The sequence below is a fragment of the Odocoileus virginianus genome, chromosome 31 (assembly GCF_023699985.2).
Source record: "Odocoileus virginianus isolate 20LAN1187 ecotype Illinois chromosome 31, Ovbor_1.2, whole genome shotgun sequence".
Lineage (NCBI taxonomy): Eukaryota > Metazoa > Chordata > Mammalia > Artiodactyla > Cervidae > Odocoileus > Odocoileus virginianus.
In genome coordinates, this window is record NC_069704.1 from 26,816,934 (window position 1) to 26,839,106 (window position 22,173).

A 22,173-nucleotide genomic window follows, 5' to 3' on the forward strand; every position below is an offset into this window, starting at 1 on the left:
TTTCAGTTTTTTTTGGTATAAACCCAGAAGTAGTAGTACTGAGTCATATGGTAATTCTGATTTTAATTATAAGTACAATATTATATAGAAGTAGTAAGAGTGGTTATCCTTATCTTGTTCCTGGTCTTGAGGGGTAAAGCTTTTGGTTTTTCACTGTGGAATGTAATGTTCTCACTGTAAGTTTGTCAATTTTTTTTTTTTTTTTAGAGTTTGCTTTTTAAATCATGAAAGAATGTTAGATTTTGTCACATGCTTGTCTTGCATCTGTTGAGATGATCATGAGGTATTTTCCTCTTTCTATTAATATAGTGTATTATGTTGATTGATTTTCATATGTTGAACCACCCTTGTATTTGGTAGATAAATGCCACTTGATGAAGGTGTGTAATCTCTTTAGTATGCTACTTATTTTGGTTTGTTAGTTTTTGTTGAGGATTTTTTCTTGAGGGATATTTGTAGTTTTTTTCTAGTGATGTTTTTGTCTAGTTTTGGTACCAGGATGATAATTGGCTTGATAGAATGAATTCGGAAGATTTTCCATCTTTTACTCTTCAGTTTTTTGGAAGAGTTTTGAGTATTGGTGTTGATTTTTCTTTAAACATTTAGTGGAATTCAGTAGCAAAGCCATCTGGCCCTGGGGTTTTCTTTGTTGAAAAATTTTTGATTACTGATTCAGTCTTTTGTTATGTCTGTTTAGATTCTCTATTTCTTCTTGAGTCAGTTTTGGTAGCTGTATGTTTCTAAAGAATTTGTTCATTTCACATAATTTGTTGGCATATAACTGTTCACAGCATTCCTTTAAACTTATTTTTATTCCTGCAAGATTGATAGTACTTTATTTTCTTTCATTCTTAGTCATTTGAGTCCTGTCTTTTTTTTCTTGCCATAAGCAATTATTCTGCTAATTGATTTTTTTCACTTGAATAATCCTTGAAGATTGTTTCTCACATATCTGTCAAGGTTTTTTGTTGCATATTTGGATAATGCATGTATAGATGCACATATCCTTTTTTTCTTTTTAAAGCAAGTTATTTCATATGCATTGTTCTGCCATTTGCTTTTCTCTTTGAATAAATATTTGTGATTTTGTCTCTGTCTGTTACTGGCTGCATATTATTTATCGATTCTTTCATTCAACATGTGGCTTGCTGTGTCCTAGTCCATAAGAGCAGATGTGCTTTGATTTATTTAGATGTTTCTAGGTCTTGCTGTGTTTCACAGGTTGTTTCACATGTCGCAGTGAACATCCCTGACCCAGTGATTCCTCATAGATTTGCCAAACCAGGGGGCATCCATCTTTAAAATTTTGATGGAAACCAGCAAGCTGCCTTTCAAAGGTTGTGCCAATTTGTCTTCTCACCTACAACATGAAATTGCTAGTTGGGTGCAACCTACCTTTCCTGGATATTATAATTGTAAAGATTTGTTCTCTGATTAGCAAAATTTAGCCATGGCATCTTACAAAGGTGCCTGCTGCCATTTCTCTGCTCATGTGGAGGGCTGGCAGCTATGTGAGGCTCTCAGAGGAGGGCCGAGGTTTCTTGGAGTCAGAGTCAAGCTCCCTGCGCCGGCTAGTGATACGCACCTGGAGGTGGTGTCACCTGCTGGGCCCTCAGCTGCCTTGGTTCTCTCACAGCCACTTGAGCTCTTTTCTGTGTGAGAGTTAGCCCAATGTGCTTCCCCAATCCAATCACTGACACCCTGTGGTGATCTCTTAACAGGTAGCAACTGGGAAGTGGAAGCAGATAAGTAAATACTGTCCTCTCGATCTCTACTCAGGGTAAGAGAATACTTCTCCTTTGTCCCTAGTGCTGCCTTTCTTGGTGGTGGTGGTGGGGTGTGTGGCATTCTGTGTAGTGGGGGGTGGAGGGTGCATTCTGCCAGGTAGGGGCTACTTGCTTGCAGAAAGCAGGGCCCTGGGCAGGGCTCAGGGTTCTTGCCTGGGGTCAGCATTGCCTCAATAGGTTCCTGCAGATTGCCAGTGGCTGGGGAGTTGTTGCCAGAGGAAGGGGCAGAGAGAAGGGTGGGGGTTAGGGGCGGTGACGGGGGCGCCTCTCTGAAGAGGGCTGGGGAGAATACAGCTCCTTAATCTGCAAAGCTTGGAGACCTCAAGTGGCAACTCTTGGTCATGTCCCCTGAGCCACAGGCAGGCAAATGCAAAGTCTGCTCTAACTGTCAATAATACTTTCTCTTTTTAGAAATAAACAGAGAATGTACTTTGCTTTGAAAAGCTTGTTACAGGAGGCACAGAACAACTTAAAGATCTTTAAGGTAAAAGTTGCTTCTATTTTATGGCTTTTGGGTGGGTCCAGTGGGTGTCTGAGCTGAGCTGGATGAAGCCCTGGTGCTCTTGTCCCTGACAGGGCTCTGTGACCTGCAGACAAGGGCATCTGCACTGGGGCTGCCTCAGTGTGATCCTTTGGGTCCTTTGTCCAAGCCTTATTTCATAAGCACGTGTCATCCTGGGACTCCTGGGGTGTGTAATGGTAACTCCTTGCCCACTGGGTGGCCTCGGACTCGAGGCACAGACCCTGACTCTGGTCCTTGGGTAAGCATGGCCCTGACTGCGTCTCACGTGTCCTCTGTGGTTGAGATGGGAGTAGGACCTGGGGCGGGACAGCCTAAAGGGTGGCCACACCTGTGCCTTCCCTTCCGGTTAACTTAGGGAGCTTACAATTAGGGGATCTCCTCGTCTGTTAGTGAGTTCTCAAAGTCCTGCAGCTCCGATTGTCCTGCATCCTGATTGTGTAGGGGAAGGGTTCTGCATGCAGCATACTCACCATCTGGCACTGGCACCTTCTGCTTCCTCATGACCACCTGCTTCAGGCACTCTGACTGGACTTGCTCAGGCCCTGTGGTCCCTGACCTGCTGCTGTCAGGCATACATGGGCAAGATGCTGAGGGGCAGAGGAGTGGGCAGAGGGGGTGCAGGAAGAGGGGGCAGATCTGGGAAACGGTTTGTGTTGGAGATATGTCCCCTGGGGTCCCCCTTGTCATCTTTTCTGCTCACCACTAACTGCTCCCAGCCCTGGTTATGTTATTAGGTGTGACATATAAGCAAGAGCTCGCGACGGGCTCCAGGTTCACAGGCGGAGGGTCTGTGTGGCGTGGCAGGGCTGCTGGGTCTGGACAGCCTGGGGCCCTCTGCATTCTGCTCCGTGTGGATAGTGCTGCTCTGCATACTGGTAGCCTCGGAAGTGAGCCTGGGGAATGAGGGAGTGAAGCCTGTTCTTGACTCACTTCTCCCCATGTGGTTCCAAAATCTGGTCGTATTGAATCAGCGTTACCTTGTCTCCTTCCACCTTTCCAAATCAAGAAAAAGAGGACATATTTTAAAATCAGTTTTTGTTTTCAACTCTTATAAAGACTTTAGGAATTTTATATTTAAATGCCAAAGATAAGTTCCCTCTCTTCTGGGGATTTATTTGGAACCTATAGTAAGGCTGGCATTTTGTCTCAAGTGGACCCTTTTCTGACTGCCCTCACTTAGGCTGGCCTGTCAGGCCAACATAAGCTGAGTGGTGAGTCTGACTTGGCCCTTGGATCAGTTGACCTGGGACTGGGACTGAGAACCCTGGCTATCTGCTGCTTCTGTTGAACTCAGCTTGGGAGGAAATCCAGAGATTAAGATAATAGTTTCAAAAGAGATGGATTAAAAGAAGTGACATGGAATGGCTTTTTAAAATAACACCAGGAGCAATGCAGTACATTTTGCAGTGCTGGCAAGCTCTCCCTTGTTGGGAAGTTCCGGGTGTGGAGGGGTCTCCTGGATCATGATCCGTGCTGACACCGTATTCTCTGCCGTTGGAACCTTCTCCTTTCTGTCTGAATGCTATTCACAGACTCCAAGCCTGTGGCTCTGTCCACCCTAATGCTGGACACTTGTGAGATGTGGTGGGGGCCATGTGGGACTGTCATAGAGACTGGGACGATAGCTCTCTGCAAATGTCACATGAGGTTCTTGAGCAACCATATTTGTATATGTAAGATGCCTGTCTGCCTGGATTCCAGACACTGGGGAGAGGAGGCCTTCTACTGTCCAGGGTCACTCAGCTGCTCATGGTCTTGGAGGAGAGAGCTTCATGGTGGGCCAAGGCTTCCCCTGCACTGGACGGCAGGCTGAGCCCTGGCCCTGCCTCCTGGCCACAGCTCACGTTGAGTGGTTTTGGCTCCATACGTCATCTCCCCTGCTTTCCTCCCAGAAGCTCCTGCTTTTCGTTTGCCTGGCACACCCCCCTCCCTCTGTAAGGCCCATGTCAAGGGGCAGCATCTCTTGTTGGTTTCTCCTGGTCCTTTGGTCAGCAGCGGCCTCAGTTGTGTTCCTATTTCCCTGGGCACCCAGATCTGTGCCCTCTGACAGCGCTGACTGGGGACTCCTACGGAGGCATCACACTGCTGAATCCCCGTCCTTGCTTCTTAGTGGATTGAACTGACCCCTATCTGCAGCCTGGGGGCAGAGCTGGGATCGTCCTCATGGTATCATCTACTACTGCATAACAGCCGCTTATCATCTCAGTTTCTGTGGCCAGAAGGAGCAGCCTAGCTGGTTCTGGCTCAGGGTCCCTCTGAAGGCTGCATCTCATCTGAGGGCTCAGCTGGGGGTGGGCAGAGGCTCTGCTGCTCGGAGGGTGCCCCCACAGCCATTGGCAGGCAGCCCCACAGCTCCATGGTGGCTCAGTGCGGCTACTGTGATCTGAGAAGAGGATCATCAGGACAGAATCCACAGCATTGTTTTATAACTTAATCTTGCCAGGGGTATGCTGTTGGCTTTACTTGTATTCTGTCACACAGACTAAACCTCCACGGTATGGAGAGAGAACTATGGGGTGTGAGCAGCAAGGGATGAAGGCCACTGGGGACCTACTGGAGGGTGCTGACCACACTCTCACAGACTAGAAAATGTCTCTCCCCTGGGATTGACTGCTGATCAGGGGTGTAGGGATACCCTTATGGGCTTTTCTCCTGGACATTGCACACCCCTGTAAAAAGTCATGGGGTTGCACCTACTGAGCATCCCTTTCTGTAGCCCTAGGATCATTGGTGCCATGAGGAGTTTCTTTGCTGGACTTTGTTTTAAAAGGCAGGATTGGCCTCCAAAATGAAGACTTCTGTATTAGTGATGCTGATGGCCTTAACCACCCTGGCTGGAGCCTGGCTTAGTCTTTCACAGAGGACAGAAGGCCTCTGGGATGCGGGCTGCCAATGTGCGCCCACAGTGGTTGGCAGTTTGCCTGCTCAGGGCCAGGCTGACACTGTGTGTCCCTCAGTAGCGCAGTGTCACCTGGCGTCTTCAGTAACAGGCTGGGGTCTTTGGGAGTTTGTGCTTTGGGCTGAGTTTGTTTGAGGTTGCCAGCCTACCATGTGTTCCTGTCTGAGGGTTTGTATCTCAGGTCTGGGGCCTTTCTGGTATTTGGTTTTTGAGAACTTTTCTTCTTTTTCATGTCCCAGTGGGATTTTCCACTTGGTTAGTTAATGTGGTACACGAGGGTGGGTAGAGACCCTAAATGGGGGCATGTATAAACAAGTACCTTTGCCTGCCTAGTGGGTGGGGACGGAGGTATTTTTCTATCAACCTGTTGGACTTGACATTTCCCTGTCTCTTTCCCTTCCTGAAGAACGGTGAGCTGATTTATGGCTGCAAAGATGCCCGCAGCCCCATGACTGACTGGAGTGAGCTTGCGCACCACCTGAAGCCATTCTTCTTCCCGTCCAATGGCCTGGCCAGTGGACCCCACTGCACAAGGGCTGTGATCCGGGAGCTGGTGCGTGTCATCACACGGGTGCTACTGAGTGGCTCGGACAAGGGCCGGGCGGGTGCCCTCAGGTCGGGGCCTGGGCTGCGGGGCCCACCCGTCTGTGAAGCCAGCCCTTTCAGCAGGAGCCTGCGCTGCCAAGGTAGGCCTGGTTGGCGGGCTGGGCGCAGGGGAAGCAGAGCCCGTGGCATGGCCTGCAAGGGTCCTGCCTGGCCTCACGGAGCTTCTGTGGGAGCAGCCTTGGTCCTGTCAGGGCTCCCAAAGCTGGGCCTCCCTATCATCTCAGCCCCAGGTGGGGACATTACCTTTCCCATCTCTTATCTGGGTTTATAAATTGCAGCATATATTTGGGCGATAAGATTTTCCCTAAATGTTGTCCGACATGTCTGCACATCCTCTGTGGTTTCTCTACATTGTTCCATCTCATTGCAACTCTGGAGGTAGGTTTTCCTTGGCCTTTCTCTTAGATGGAGAGAAATGAGGCCCAGAATATTGGACTCGCGCAGTGCAAGGCCCTTTAGGGCGGGCGGGTGGCCTCAGTGGGTGGCAATTTGCAGATAGGTTGTGAACACAGATGTATGAGACCTGTAACTCTGGGTGTCTCCTACTCAAGGCCCCATTCCTCACAGACTTGCCGTGGGCTGGCTTTGACTTAGTGGGCATCCAGACTTCAAGGTGACTTTGTGACTGATTTGGGTTTTGCCATGAAGGTTCATGGGCTCCTCATTTGCCACCTTTGTCATCTGCTGGTGGGCTCACCAGCACACTCAAGTATGTAGCATGCAGAACCATAACCAGGATCTTATTTTGAGGGGCTGACTAGGAGGATTCAGATTATTCAGTTTTTGTGCTGACAATTCCTGTAGTCTCTTGGAGCCTCTGAGGATGCCGTAGGGGTGTGACGCAGGAAGACGGCAGCTTTGCTCCTGCATGGATTTTAGGCGCGGTTGTTTTGCCATGCAGCTACCTGGCCACAAGTCACCCTTCTTTTGTCCCCGATGCCATGTTGTTCTGCACAGATGAATTTTGTGGGTATTTTTCTTTTTGCAAAAGTGATGCCTAGTCATTTCAGACAATTTTTGTAAACTCATGCATGCGTTTGGGTACTTAACTGCTCTTAAGTAGACAGAACTTGTTTGGAAGGACACACAGGTGGACACTGGTCACTGAGATCCCTGTGGACTTTTCTTCCAGACCTTCCCTGCATACGAACACAGACACACGTCTGACCCATGGGATGTACGATATATTCTACGTGTTATTTTTTTTAATTTATTTTTTGACCATAAGTTAGATACTCTACTGTATGAATAACCTGTAATTGTAACAAATCCCTTCTAGCTGGACCTGTGCATTTTCACTCTGTCTTGCGTGACTGAGCGTGTTTTGCCAGAAGTGGGAAGTCAGAGGCCAGAGTGTCAGAACTGGACATGGCCACAGCTGCCCCCTGTGGCTTGGACCCATGCTTGGTGATGTTTGTTCGTTCATCGGACATGGCTGTTTCCTTGAAGGGTGGGGTACATGAGCTAGGACTCTGTCTCCCCAGCCCTTGAGGCCCTGAGAACACTCGAGTGTGGAATGGACCTTGTTTCTGCACTGGGCCTGCCCTGATGGCTCCCTGCTCAGCGCGGCTACACCTCTCAACACAGGCTGCGACCCTGGGCTCTGCAGATGCCATCTTGCAGATGTGAGAACGTTACCAAGGTCGTTTTACATTTTGTGCCTAGTCTTCTTTAGACTGAGGGTTATCTCTCTGACTGGGCTGGTGTGGAGGTTGAAGGATGTTGAGAGGAGGGAGACGCACACAGGAAGCTGTGGGACCTGCCTCTCTTCTGTGCCTGACCCAGAACGTGCACTCGGCCCAGCCCCAGCAGCTCCGTGAGGCAGGGTGCGGCCTGTGCCCGCCACCTTCTTCGGTCCTTGACAGTAAACTTCTCGTTTTCCCCTGATGTTCTTGGTAGGAAAAAACACCCCGGAGCGCTCAGGGTTACCGAAGGGCTGTCTTCTGTACAAAACCCTCCAGGTGCAGATGTTGGACCTGCTGGACATCGAAGGCCTCTACCCTCTGTACCGGCGGGTTGAGCGGTACCTGGAGGAGTTTCCTGAGGAGAGGTGAGGCCTAGACCCAGTGCTCCCCTGCCCTTTCTGGGCCTGTGTGGGGTCCCGAGCAGCCCTGAGGTTGACCCAGTGGGAGAACTGCATAGGCCTCCCAGGAGGATGACTCACCCCAGCTACCCCCTCCCTGCCCCCAGATGCAGGGCCAGCCCGGAGATTCAGTGCCATGTGAAGGAGGACCAAGGTCCTGTCAGATCAGAGATCACTTTCCCATTTCTAGAAAGGAGAGTATGTCCTGATGGCCCTGTGTTAGGCAGTTCTATGTCCTGAGTTGGAGCTGAGCCTGCAGGGGGCAGTGCCGCTCCACACCAGGGAGCCGCTTTCACTCGGCCCCAGCTGGGCTTCGGCCTCCAGGCGCTTCCTTGTCCATTTCCTGTCTGTCTTGAAGGGGGTTGCAAGGACCCACACCTGTGGCTGCGGTGGGGGCTGCAGCTGTGGCCTGGTCTGGCTTCCTTCCTGTCACCTCTTCACTAGAATCTCTGACCTCGACACCATTTGGCATAAACAAGAGACATTCAGGCTCTGCTGGTTTCTGGTCTTGCAAGCTGTGTTTAAAAGTTTCACGCTTCATAACAGTTTAGCATTAAGAAGAGATGAATCCGCTAATGTTCTTTAAAAACAGATGTATGATTCTTAAACTGAAAACAGTTTAACAGATGATTTCCAGGGAGCTTTGCTATCCCGTTTTTTTGTGCTTTGTTCTTCAGAAAAACATTGCAAATAGATGGGCCTTATGATGAAGCATTTTACCAGAGGCTGCTTGATCTTTCCACTGAGGATGATGGTACAGTGGCTTTTGCACTGACAAAGGTGGGTAGACTCTTCCAGAAACATACTGTGTGCTCCTTAGGCTCTTAACACTAACTCAGAATTTTCATAAGAAGTGTTTTCCAGTACCTACTCCTGATGGTTAAAGCAGAAAAATTATGGATTAAAAAAAAAGGGGGCTAATGAAAAGGAACAGATTTGAGTTACTTGTAGTGAGGTGGATGAATCTATAGCCTGTTAAACAGAGTGGAGTAAGTCAGAAAGAGAAAAACAAATATTGTATATTAATGCAGCATATGAAATCTAGAAAAATGGTACTGATGAACCTATTTGCAGGAAAAGAATGAAGACACAAATATAGAGAACAGACTTGTGGACAGAGCGGGAGGTGGAGGGGTGGAGAAGGTGGGACAAATTGAGAAGGTAGCAGGGAGGGTAGGGCCCAGGGTGGCCTGGAGCCAGTTTATATATATACACTACCATGTGTAAAACAACTAGCTAGTGGGAAGCTACTTTATAATGCAGGGAGTCCAGCCTAGTGCTCTATGACAGCTTAGAGGGGTAGGATGTAGGGAGGGCAGGGAGGCTCCCCAGAGAGAGGAGACACATAATTATGACTGATTTGCATTGTTGTACAACAGAAACCGGGCTTCCCTGGTGGCTCAGAGGGTAAAGCGTCCGCCTGCAGTGCGGGAGACCCAGGTCGGGAAGATCCCCTGGAGAAGGAAGTGGCAACCCTCTCCAGTATTCTTGCCTGGAAAATCCCATGGACGGAGGAGCCTGGGAGGCTGCAGTCCATGGGGTCGCGAAGAGTTGGACACGACTGAGTGAATTCACTTTCTTTCACAGCAGAAACCAACACGACACTGTAAAGCAATTTTTCTCCAATTAAAAAATTTTTTTTAAAAAGTGGCTAAAGTTTCCCCCAGATAGACTGGGCCAGGTGATGACATGTCACTTTGGCTTCTAGGGAGGAGCCCCCTTCATTCAGTCGGCTCCAGGCCACCCTGAGCCGAGCCTTCTGTCCACCCTGCCTTTGCTGGGGTCTAGGACCTGACGCCACTGCCCTGTGCTTCCTTCTTAGCAGCCATAGAGCAGACCCTGCTGACCATCTCTCCTACAGCCCTCAGGGGGATTCTGGGCCCAGGCCCCCGCCTGTGGTTGTGTGTGTCTGGCTTCCTTCCTTCTCCTACTTAAGGCCAAGTGGCACCCTGGGAGAATCTCTTAGGGAAGAGGCCTGATCCTATTCTTTCTGATTCTATGAAATCAGGGCATTCAGGGCCTCCATGAGCTTGGATAGGAAAAAAAAACTTACATGTTTGTTTTCATAACCTCTGACTGAGTTTAGTGTTTCCTTCCATTAAAAATGTGGCAACAACCACTGTAGGGTCAACAGGACCCCCAACTTTCCCATTAAGAGAAATCTGACCTTTTGATTTCACACCGTAGTTCCTATAGATATCTCATGATATCCTTATATTTGTCACTCCTGAGATTTTATTATGTAATGCTATGTAATATATTTGTCTTAAAAATATTTTGGTATTTGACATGGTCACCCTCTTTTTTTTCTGCATTTAAAAATGTTTTTCTATTTATTTTTATTAGTTGGAGGCTAACCACTCTACAATATTGTAGTAATAAAAATAAATGGAAAAAAAAAAATGTTTTTCTGAGAAGGATCCATAGGCTTCACTAGGCTGTCAGAGGTTTCGCAAGATGCTGAAATGGTTAAGGAACACTGTTCTAGTGGGAGTGAACTGATGAAAAGACAGGAACAAAACAGAATGATCTCTGCCTCCTCTGGGCGGCTGCCCTGGAGCCCTTGATTAAGCTGTCCTGGTCCTGACAATGTGTCTGTGGTTCTCTCTTGTTAAGAGTCCTCACTCTTATTAGCCTCCAACTAAAATAAATAAATTAAAAAAGAAGAAAAAGAGTCCTCACTCCTGTCTCTGGCCAAGGCTGAGTGTACCCTCCTCTGTGGCCGTTTGGCTTTTGAGGAGGTCCCCTTCAAAACTAAGAGCCCAGAGGGAATTAACTGAAATGTCTGGGGGTGGAGCTGTCCTCATGGTGGGGAGAAATCCAAAAGGGAGCCTCGATCAGAATAAAGTGATGGACTGCCCTACATTGTCTGCAAATTGGGTACATTGATTTAGGAATAAGTATCAGTATTTTTTTTTTTTCCTTTTTTTTTTTTTCAGTATTCCTTTTATCGAGAGAAGAAGCATAGAAGTTTACTTCCTTTTTTACACACTTCTGTATTTTTCAAAATTGTAATAAGGATGGATTACTTTTTAACTTTATTGCAGTTTCTTACTTCATATGTAAATGGAATCTTATAAGAGATTCAAGTGATCATTACACAACTCTAAGAATGACTAAACTAAGTACATTGAGACAACGCTGAACGCTGGTGCCGAGAAACTAGTTTTGTGGAACTAAACATGCACAGGCACTATAACCCAGCACCTGCAATCCTGGGCATTTGTTGCAGAGAAGGGAAGACTTAGGCTCACCCAAAACCCTATGCAGAAGTGTTCGCTGCAGCCTGGTTTGTAACTGTTGTTATTATAATTGTTGGAAACTGGGCACAACTCAGGTGCCTGTCAGCAGGTGACCTACTGTAGGTTACACAAGCTGGAACTGTTGAGCAAAGCCTGGATACACATAACAGCCTGCGTGAATCTCTGGAGAAATGTGCTGAGTGACAAAAGCCAATCTCAAAAGATCAGACACCACGATTCTGTTTATATGACATTCTTGAAATGACAAAGATGAATGAATGGGTGCTGTGGGATGAGGAGGAGATGGAAGGAAGGGGCTGTGGTTATAAAAGGTCAACAAGTGGAAATTTATGATGATGCAGCTGCTCTGTATTTTAACTGTGGTGGTAGATGATGCATGAACCTACATGTGTGATGAAATATGTACACATACACAGCACACAGCCACAGAAGAGGGTACACACAGCCCTGGCCAGGGACAGGAGTGAGGACTCTTAACAAGAGAGAACCACAGACATTGTCAGGACCGGGACAGCTGTATCAAGGGGTCCAGGGCAGACTGGAATAAAATCATGGAGTGTATTAATGTCGCTATCCTGGCTGTGATATTGTACTATATAGTTTTGTAAGATGTCACCATTGAGGGAGACTGGGTAAAGTGTATTCAGAACCCGCAATTATCTCAAAACAAATAATTTAATGAAAAGGATTCAAGTAGTGAGTATACTTCATAAAATGTTATTTCTGCCCAAGAAATAGATATCCACTGTTATCTTTTCAGAACTTCACAGTAACACATATGCACTCACTCACTCACTAACTCATCCTATTTGAGGGGTTATTCACATTAATGTGTTACTAGCTTGCCTTTAAACTAAGGTGTCTTGACATCTCTCTGTGTTGGAATGTAAGGGTCTATCTTTTTGTTGTTTTAGGGATTTAGGTTCTGTTAGTTGGAATCTGAAAATGGTGTATGTGAAGCTGAAGCTATAGAACAGGTTGAGAGCATTACTAGGCCACAGATGATTAAAAAGTTCTTTCACAAATATTGTTTATCTAATTGAGCTTTGTACCTCTGATGAAATGAGAGAGGAGAGATTATTATATTTATTTCAAAGCTCAGGAAGCTGCAGCTGAGAGTAATTCTTGCTTTCTGACTGTTGTTTAGTATTCCATTGTAGGTGTCAGCAAACGTTTTCTGTAAAGAACCAGACAGTAAATGCTTTAGGCTTTGTAGGCCATCTGGTCTCTGTTCTGTCTACTCAGCACTGCCATTATAGCTCAGAAGCAGCAGAGACAAATATCAGTGAGCGTGGCTGTGCTCCAGAAAAACGTTATTTACAAAAACAGCTGGTGGGCTGGATTTGGTCCTTGGCCCATAGTTTGCTGACTTCTGTTCACTTTTGTTTGTTAATTTTAATATTCCATTTCTTTTTCCTGTTGGTTTGGAAGTTAGACATTCTGCTACTGCATTTTTTGGGTTATTTGTCCAATTTGACCATGTATATTTAAAGACTAAAATTAATAATTTAACCCCTACTCCCACCTCACCCCCTGCCACACAAACATATAAGAAATTGGGTTACTTTAATTCCATTTATGTTCCCAACTTATATGCAGTTTTTGCCAGGTATTCTATTTGTCTTGTTCTTTTTTCTTATTAAAAAAAAAAATCACAATTTACAGTATTATTTTATACAGATATTTGTTTAGATCTGTCACATGTTCCTATATCTTTGCTGAATATTCTGACAGCTCCACTCTTACCTTTTTCTCTAAAAGTTTTATTGTGATATAATTTACATATCATACAATTTACCCACTTAAAGTATTCAATTTAATGGTTTTTACTATGTTCACAGATGTGTAAGCAGTATCATAGTCAGTTTTAGAATTCTGTACCATTTAGCCAATATCTTATCTCCTTACCCCACTAAGCAACTACTAATCTACTTTTAAGAAAGCCTTCCTCAGCGATCAATGCAAAGAAATAGAGGAAAACAATAGAATGGGAAAGACTAGAGATCTCTTCAAGAAAATTAGAGATACCAAGGGAACATTTCATGCAAAGATGGGCTCAATAAAGGAAGAAATGGTAGGGACCTAACAGAAGCAGAAGATATTAAGAAGAGGTGGCAAGAATACACAGAAGAACTGTACAAAAAAGATCTTCACGACCCAGATAATCATGATGGTGTGATCACTCATGCTCATCTAGAGCCAGACATCTGGAATGTGAAGTCAAGTGGGCCTTAGGAAGCTTCACTACAAACAAAGCTAGTGAAGGTGATGGAATTCCAGTTGAGCTACTTCAAATCCTAAAAGATGATGCTGTGAAAGTGCTGCACTCAATATGTCAGCAAATTTGGAAAACTCAACAATGGCCACAGAACTGGAAAAGGTCAGTTTTTGTTCCAGTCTCAAAGAAAGGCAATGACAAAGAATGCTCAAACTACTGCACAATTGCATTCATCTCGGGCACAACTGAGGGACTTCACTTTCACTTTTCAGTTTCATGAATTGGAAAAGGAAATGGCAACCTGCTCCAGTGTTCTTGCCTGGAGAATCCCCGGGACGGTGGATCCTGGTGGGCTGCCGTCTATGGGGTAGCACAGAGTTGGACACGACTGAAGTGACTTAGTAGCAGCAGCAGCAGCAGCAGCACATGCTAGTAAAGTAATGCTCAAAATTCTCCAAGCCAGGCTTCAGCAATATGTGAATCGTTAACTTCCAGATGTTCAAGCTGGTTTTAGAAAAGGCAGAGGAACCAGAGATCAAATTGCCAACGTCTGTTGGTTCATCAAAAAAGCAAGAGAGTTTCAGGAAATCATCTATTTCTGCTTTATTGACTATGCCAAAGCCTTTGACTGTGTGGATCACAATAAACTTTGGAAAATCCTGAAGGAGATGGGAATACCAGACCACCTGACCTGCCTCTTGAGAAGCCTGTATGCAGGTCAGGAAGCAACAGTTAGAACTGGACATGGAACAACAAACTGGTTCCAGATAGGAAAATGAGTACGTCAAGGCTTATTTAACTTATATGCAGAGTACATTATGGAAATGCTGGGCTGGAGGAAGCACAAGCTGGAATCAAGATTGCTGGGAGAAATATCAATAACCTCAGATATGCAGATGACACCACCCTTATGGCAGAAAGTGAAGAAGCACTAAAGAGCCTCTTGATGAAAGTGAAAGAGCAGAGTGAAAAAGTTGGCTTAAAGCTCAACATTCAGGAAACTAAGATCATGGCATCTGGTCCCATCACTTAATGGCAAATAGATGGGGAAGCAGTGGCTGACTTTTATTTTTCTGAGCTCCAGAATCACTGCAGATGGTGATTGCAGCCATGAAATTAAAAGATGCTTACTCCTTGGAAGGAAAGTTATGACCAACCTAGATAGCATATTAAAAAGAGACATTACCTTGCCAACAAACCTCCATCTAGTCAAGGCTATGGTTTTTCCAGTGGTCATGTATGGATGTGAGAGTTGGACTGTGAAGAAAGCTGAGCGCCGAAGAATTGATGCTTTTGAACTGTGGTGTTGGAGAAGACTCTTGAGAGTCCCTTGGACTGCAAGGAGATCCAACCAGTCCGTCCTAAAGGAGATCAGTCCTGGGTGTTCATTGGAAGGACTGATGCTGAAGCTGAAACTCCAATACTTTGGCCACCTCATGCGAAGAGTTGACTCATTGGAAAAGACCCTGATGCTGGGAGGGATTTGGGGCAGGAGGAGCAGGGGACGACAGAGGATGAGATGGTTGGATGGCATCTCTGACTCGATGGACATGAATTTGAGTAAACTCTGGGAGTTTGTGATGGACAAGGAGGCCTGGCGTGCTGCGATTCATGGGGTTGCAAAGAGTTGGACATGACTGAGTGACTGAACTGAACTGAAATATTTCCTTGTTTCAGCAATCTTCACTGCATCTTTCCGTGTAGATTCCATCTCAAGAAAACCGTTTCTTTTTGCTCATCCATAAGAAACAAATCCTTATCCAGTAAAATTTTATCATAAAAATAAAGTTTTTATGATGTGCAGTGCAGTCATCTTGAGGCTTCATTTCTAATTCTAGATCTCTTGCTATTTCTACCACATTGACAGTTACATCTTCCACTGAAGTCTTGAGCTCTCAAAGTCATCCATGACAGCTGGAATCAGCTTCTTCTAAACTGTTAATCTTGATCTTTTCACTTCATCTCATTAGTCATGAATGTTCTTAAAGGCATCTGGAATGGGGTATCCTTTCCAGAAGGTTTTTAGTTGACTGCCCAGATCCATCAGAAGAATTCACTATCTGTAGCAGCTCCAGCCTTACAAAATGTATTTCTTAACTGGTAAGACTTAAAAGCTGAGATCACTCCTTGATTCATGGGCTATGAAATGGATGTTGTGTTAGCTGGCATGAAAACATTGTAATCTCATTGTACATCTCCCATCAGAGCTCTTGGATGTCAATGAGCCATAATATTTTGAAAGGAATCTTTTTTTTCTAAGCAGTAGTCCCCAATAGTGGGCTTAAAATATTTAGTAAACTATGTTGTAAACAGATGTGCTATCATCCAGGCTTTGTTGTTCCATTTATAGAGCAAAGGCAGAGTAGATGGAGCATAATTCTCAAGGGCCCTAGGAATTTTGGAATGTAAGTGAACACTGGCTTCAATTTAAAGTCACCAGTGGCATTAGCCCCTAACAAAAGTCAACCTGTCCTTTGAAGCCAGACATGGACTTCTCTTTAGCTACGAAAGTCCTAGATGGCATTTTCTTCTGATACGTCTGTTTCATCCACAGTGAAAATCTGTTGTTTAGTGTAGCCTAACTGTCATGGATTATCTTAGCTATATCTTTTGAATAACTAGCTGCAGCTTCTACATCAGCCCTTATTGCTTCATCTTTCACTTTTATGTTATGGAGATGGCTTCTTTCCTTAAACCTCATGAACTAATCTCTGGTAGCTTCAAATTTTTCTTGCAGCTTCCTTACCTCTCTCGTCCTTAATAGAACTGAAGAGAGTTATGACCTTGCTCTGGATTAGACTTTGGTTTAAGGAAATGTTGTAATTGGTTTGGGCTTCCCAGGTGGCACTAGTGGTAAAGATCCTGCCTACCAATGCAGGAGACATAAGAGATGCAAGTTCGACCTCTGGGTTGGGAAGATCCCCTAGAGAAGGAAATGGCAACCTGCTTCAGTATTCTTGCCTGGAAAACTCCATGGACAGAGGAGCCTGGCAGGGTACAGTCCATGGCAGGGTTCTCAAAGAGTTGGACATGACTGAGCAACTAACGCTTTCACGCTTTGTGATTGGTTTGATCTTCTATCTAGACCACTAAAACTTTATATCAGCAATAAGTTGTTTTGTTAGCATTTGTGTGTTCACTGGAGCAATACTTTTAATTTCCTTCAAGAACATTTCCCTTGCTTTCACAACTTGGCTATTTGTTGCAAGAGGCCTAGCTTTTGGCCTGTCACAGCTTTCAACATGCCTTCCTCACTAAGCGTGATTATTTCCAGCCTTTGATTTAGAAGTAAGAGACCGGTGATTCTTCCTATCACTTGAACACTTAGAGGCCATTTGTGGTTATTAATTGGCCTAATTTGGCCTAAGGGAATGGGGAGCCTGAGGAAGAAAGAGAGATGGGGGGATGGCCAGTCAGTATAGAGCAGTCAGAACATACATTTGCTGATTGTCATTTTATGTGGTTCCAGTTCCTGGTGCTCCAAAACAATTATAGTAACAACATCAAAGGTCACTGATTACAGATCATTATAACAAATATAATATAACAAAGTTTGAAATAGTGTGAGAATTACCAAAGTGTAACACAGAGACATGAAGTGAACAAATGCTATTGGCAAAATGGTGCCAATGGACTTGCTTGATGCAGGGTTGCCACAAACCAATTTGTGAAAAAACACATCTGTGCCCTGCGTCCTGCCCCTCAGGCTTGCTCACTGGGTCCCAGCTCCTTCTGGCCCCCTCTGGCTCCAGCTCTGATGTGGTGCCAGCAGCAGAGATCAAGCCCTGAGCCTTTGAAGTGGGAGCATTGACTCCAAGATCCTAGGCTACCAGAGAACTAACCATGGGGAGTATCAGATAGTGAGAACTCACACAAAGGAAACCACTTGAATACAAGGTTGGGCATCACCCAATCACCAGTAGCACCTGTGCAGGACTCCTCATGTAAACAACAAACAAAACAAAAATACAAACCCGATCATCAGCAGACAGGATTACACCTCACTCAGCCTTGTCCATCAGAGGAAAAACAAACAAGCAAACAAAAACTCAGCACAAATCTCACCCTATATGAAGCTTACACAAACCACTGGGCAAACCTTAGAAGGGCAGAAACCAAAAGGAAGAAAGGATTCAACCTTGAAACCTGGGAAAAAGAGACCTCAAACACAGTAAGTTAAAAAAAATAATGAAAAGGCAGAGAAATACTACACAAATGAAGATACAAACTAGAAACACCAAAGTCCAAATAAATGAAGAGGAAATAGGCAAAGTACCTGAAAAAGAATTCAGAATAATGATAGTAAAGATGATCAAAAACCTTGAAAACAAAATGGAGAAAATGCAAGAATCAATTAACAAAGACCTAGAAGAATTAAAGAATAAACATACAGAGACAAACAATACAAGTATTGAAATTAAAAATACTCTAGAAGGAATCAATAGCAGAATATCTGAAGCAGAAGAATGTACCAGTGAGCTGGAAGATAAAATGGTGGAAATAACTTCTGAAGAGCAGAATAAAGTAAAAAAGAATGAAAAGAACTGAGGATAGTCTCAGAGACCTCTGGGACAATATCAAACGCACCAACATTCGAATTATAGGGGTCCCAGAAGAAGAAAAGAAAGGCTATGAGAAAATTTTTGAAGAGATTATAGTTGAAAATTTCTCCAACATGGAAAAGGAAATAGTCAATCAAGTCCAAGAGGCCTAGAGAGTCCCATTCAGGATAAACCAAAGGAGAAACACACCAAGACACATACTGATCAAACTAACAAAGACTAAACACAAAGAATATTACAAGCAGCAAGGGACAAGCGACAAGTAACATACCAGGGAGACCCCATAGTCTCCAGTTCTCTGAAGTTGTCAATTTGGTTTTTTTCTTTGAGCTGAGCAGCATGTGTGTCTGGTATCTTTGGTACCTGGCGTCCAAGTGTACCTCTTTCTACCATTGCGGGGTTTTGTGGGGTTCATTTGTGGGGTTTTTTTTTTTTTGGCTGGTTTTCTCTCGGCATCATCTTTTGTGCCTGGGTAGTTTTGCTAGTGTGTCAGCAACTGTATTTGTATAGTTAGTTTAGAGATCGTCTGAGGCCTAGGACGTTATCTTCTTCGAGAAGGAATGTTAGGGTTGCCTCTGTCAGTGACCTGGGGAGCATTAGCAAGCTGGGGCCATCTTAATCCAGCTTTGGTGACTGCTCTCTTTGAAGCAGAGTTGCAGTTCCTGGGAAGGCCTGTTGACTTCTGGCTCACCCTGTCTAAAGCTGCAACATTTGGATACTAACCCAGAGCAGGGATTCATCGTGGTTCCTGTCCCCGTAGCCCTGGAGGTTAAAGTGTCTCTTGGCTGGCCTTCCAGAATTGTCATCCACTCCCTAGGCAGAAAAGGTCTTTGTCCTCCCCCTGGTTAAGCAGTTCTCGCCGGTCTTGTGACCTCTGCCTTCAAGCAGGTGTTTTTGATATTTTATTTAGCTTTTTCTACTTCAGCAGTTGGGTTGGCCCCGATTATACTCCAAGCATTGCTTGAAGTGAAAGTCTAGCCGTTTCATATATATATGTATATATATTTATATTCATATTTATGTATATATAAAAAACACACTTGTGATGAAAACAAAAATTTTCACTATTATAATTTGCACTCCCTTGATTAGTAGTATGTTTGAACATCTTATATATGTATTGGCTATTTTTTATCTTGTCAATTTCTTTGGTCCATATTTGATTCATTTTCTTTTTACATATTGGTCTAGCATTTTATGTATTTTTAAAAAAAAATTTATTGAAGTATAGTTGATTTATATTGTGTTAATTTCTGCTATACAGCAGAGTGATTCAGTTATACATGTATATAGCTTCTTTTTCACATTTTTTTTCCATTATGGCTTATTAGGGATATTGACTATAGTTCCCTGTGATATACATTGTTGTTTATCCATTCTATATATAATAGTTTGCATCTGCTAATCCCAAACTGTCAATCCACCCTTCTCCCAACCCCTACTCCTTTAGCAACAGCAAGTCTGTTCAGTATGTCTGTGAATCTCTTTGTTTTATAGGTAAATTTGTGTCATATTTTAGACTCCATGTGTTCGATAATAAACCATATAGTATTTGTCTCTTTCTGATTTACCATACTTAGTATGATAATCTCTAGTTGCATCCACGTTGCTGCAGATGGCATTATTTCGTTGCTCTTTTTTATGGCCGAGTGGTATCCCCCTGTGTGTGTGTGCCACATCTTTATCCATTCGTCAGTGGACTTGCAGGTTGTTTGCCTGTCTCAGGTATTGTGAATAGGTAGCACTTTATATATTTTTTTAAAATGTATTTACTTGGCTGTGTAGGGTCTTAGCTGCAGCACAGAGGATCTTCATCGTGGTTCATGGGCTCTCTACTTGTGGTACGCAGGCTCCAGAGGGCACAGGCTCAGTAGCTGACCCTCAGCATGTGGGCTCTTAGTTCCCTGACCAGGGACCAAACCTCCTGCATTGGACAGTGGATTCTTAACCACTGAACCACCAGGGAGATCTTGTATATATTCTTGATGTTGATTATTATATGTTGCGGATATTTTCTCCTGTTCTTCAACAAGTCTTTTATATTTGGATTATAATTGTATCAAATAAAAGCTTTTTATTTTTAGGTATTCAGATGTCTTTGTCTTTCATGGCTTTTATGTTTTAAGTCTTGCAGATTAGGATGTAATATTTTATATTTTGTTTTTAATATTTATCTCTTCTTTTAGACTGGATTTTTGTGTGTGTATATATTGTAAAATACTTGATTTCTTAGCTAAATGGATATTAGGAGAAGAGCTTCTTTTTCCTCCTACTGTAAAGATTTTTGCAGGCCACACTTTTGTAACCCACACTTGGGGTTCTCCCCTCTTTCCCACACATTCCTGCCTTGTGGAATGAAGCTTGAATGTTGTCTCAGGGCAGTTCTCTTGATGTGTTTCATTGAAGGAAATGACTGAAAAGGAGACAAGTTATGATCTTCCATCACACAGATGTTGAGGCCAGTGATAATGTGTAGGGCCCACTTTTTGGTAACTAGTTTATTTTTGTAAAAGTGAGAGCAGTTCAATCTAAAAAATTCAAATGAGACTTCCCTTGGTGGCGCAGTGGATAAGAATCCTCCTGCCATTGCAGACAGCATGGGTTTGATCCTTGGTCCAGGAAGATTCCACCTGCCATGGAGCAACTAAATTCATGATCTAGTGCCCGAGAGCTACAACTACTGAGCCTGCGTGCCAATTACTAAAGCCTGCACGCTCTCAGACTCACAGGCCACAACTAGTGAGCCCTGCGCTGCAACTACCGAAGCCTGTGCATCGCAGCTAGAGAGTAGCCCCCACTCTTTGCAACTAGAGAAAGCCGACATGCAGCACCAAAGACCAGGTGATACTCACTGCTGTCAGTGTGGCTGTTGTTTTTTCTTACAAGGTGGATTGTGATTTCTTTTTTTTTTTTTAAAGTGCTTCTTTTTTAATGAAACAAATCCAAAAGATGTACAGTCAGGCTCAAGTTGTGCAGTTCACAAGCATGGAAAAAAACAAAGAAACAAAACGACAGGGTTCCGGGCAGACAGAGCTAACCCAGGACGAGGCTGGACTTGCCGCCAGGGGGGTTCCTCCGGGATGGCACGGGCGCCGGCGCCACTGGGCTGGGTACAGGGGCGGCAGGCACAGGCTTCTCCTCGCTCTGCCCCAGGCTGGCCTGCAAGTCTGTGTCCACGTTTTCATGAATGTCACCTTCTCCCTTCAGATCTAAGAAGTCTCCAGAGTTCGCTTCAGAAGAATTCCTTCTCTGGGGTCCAGATGACTCAGAATCTTCCCTGCCCCCACTAGATTTCTTGCTGAAGTCCTAGGTCTCCGGAATCAGGGTCCATACATTGCCTACAGTGAGAGGTCAGAGGGCGGGACTGGCCTCTAATGAGCCCTTTGGGCCTGGGTCTTCCTAACCCACCCCTGATCTGGGATCAGTTCCCGGACCTCTCCAGTTGGGAAAGGTATGTGTGGGGATGCCGTGGAACTGACTTCTCCTTCCCTGCAGGTTCAGCAGTACCGGGTTGCCATGACTGCGAAGGACTGCTCCATTATGATCGCGCTCTCTCCTTGTCTGCAGGATGCAAGGTGAGGCACCGTCTGCTGTGTCACGTATCCTTGGTCTAGTAAGGTTTTGTGGCTTGGCAAGAGAGTTGGTGTCTTTATATTTAGAGAGGCCCTTGGAAGATCATGTCTATAAACAAAGGCCAATTTCCAAGGCCTACTTAATACAATGGGGATTATTAACTCTTGCTCTTTAGAAGTTTGTAACAAGTCAAATAGACATTTTTGAGAATAATTTTAAAAGCTTGTTCTATTAAATTCAAGATTACTACTATTTTCTAAGAAAATATCTCAAGGACTTTAGAAGCAGTTTAGATGTTGTCATGCAAATACCTTTCTGTCAAAGAAAACCCCAAGTTTCCATCATGGCTCAGAGGCCCAAGAAGCTGTAGGTTACTCTAGGTCTTATTTTCCCTCCTTTTTCCAGGTCCTGATGTGCCAACCTTTATAGTCATTTCAAAGCCTTTAAAACAACATTCCATTGTTCTGTTTCCTCTTTGCAGCATCTCTCCCAGGACATCATTATCCAATCCTATCTCTGCCTTTTTTAGGAATTCAGGATGAACCTGATAATCTTCTCTCATTGATTAGATGGCATCTTTAGCATTAATCTTCAGGGTGCCAAACCCCACACACGGTTTTGTGGAATGTTCCATAATCTTCTGATATGTGTTCCTGGGT

The 22,173-nt window shown here is 44.5% G+C and overlaps 1 protein-coding gene and 1 pseudogene across 2 annotated transcripts in view; one reads left to right on the top strand and one right to left on the bottom strand.

Moving 5' to 3' along the window:
* The window catches only part of IPPK (inositol-pentakisphosphate 2-kinase), a 48,538-nt gene that overhangs the window by 21,728 nt on the left and 4,637 nt on the right, over positions 1-22,173 (top strand). The window contains exons 7-12 of one of the 2 annotated variants that reach the window (XM_020883141.2): positions 1,722-1,780; positions 2,199-2,271; positions 5,616-5,895; positions 7,715-7,865; positions 8,576-8,678; positions 21,437-21,516. In XM_020883141.2, the coding sequence (XP_020738800.1) occupies positions 1,722-1,780; positions 2,199-2,271; positions 5,616-5,895; positions 7,715-7,865; positions 8,576-8,678; positions 21,437-21,516 (746 nt within the window). The remainder of the gene's footprint in view (positions 1-1,721; positions 1,781-2,198; positions 2,272-5,615; positions 5,896-7,714; positions 7,866-8,575; positions 8,679-21,436; positions 21,517-22,173) is intronic. The other variant, XM_020883143.2, reaches the window with a different exon arrangement.
* On the bottom strand, positions 20,839-21,247 carry LOC139032337 (jupiter microtubule associated homolog 1 pseudogene; annotated as a pseudogene).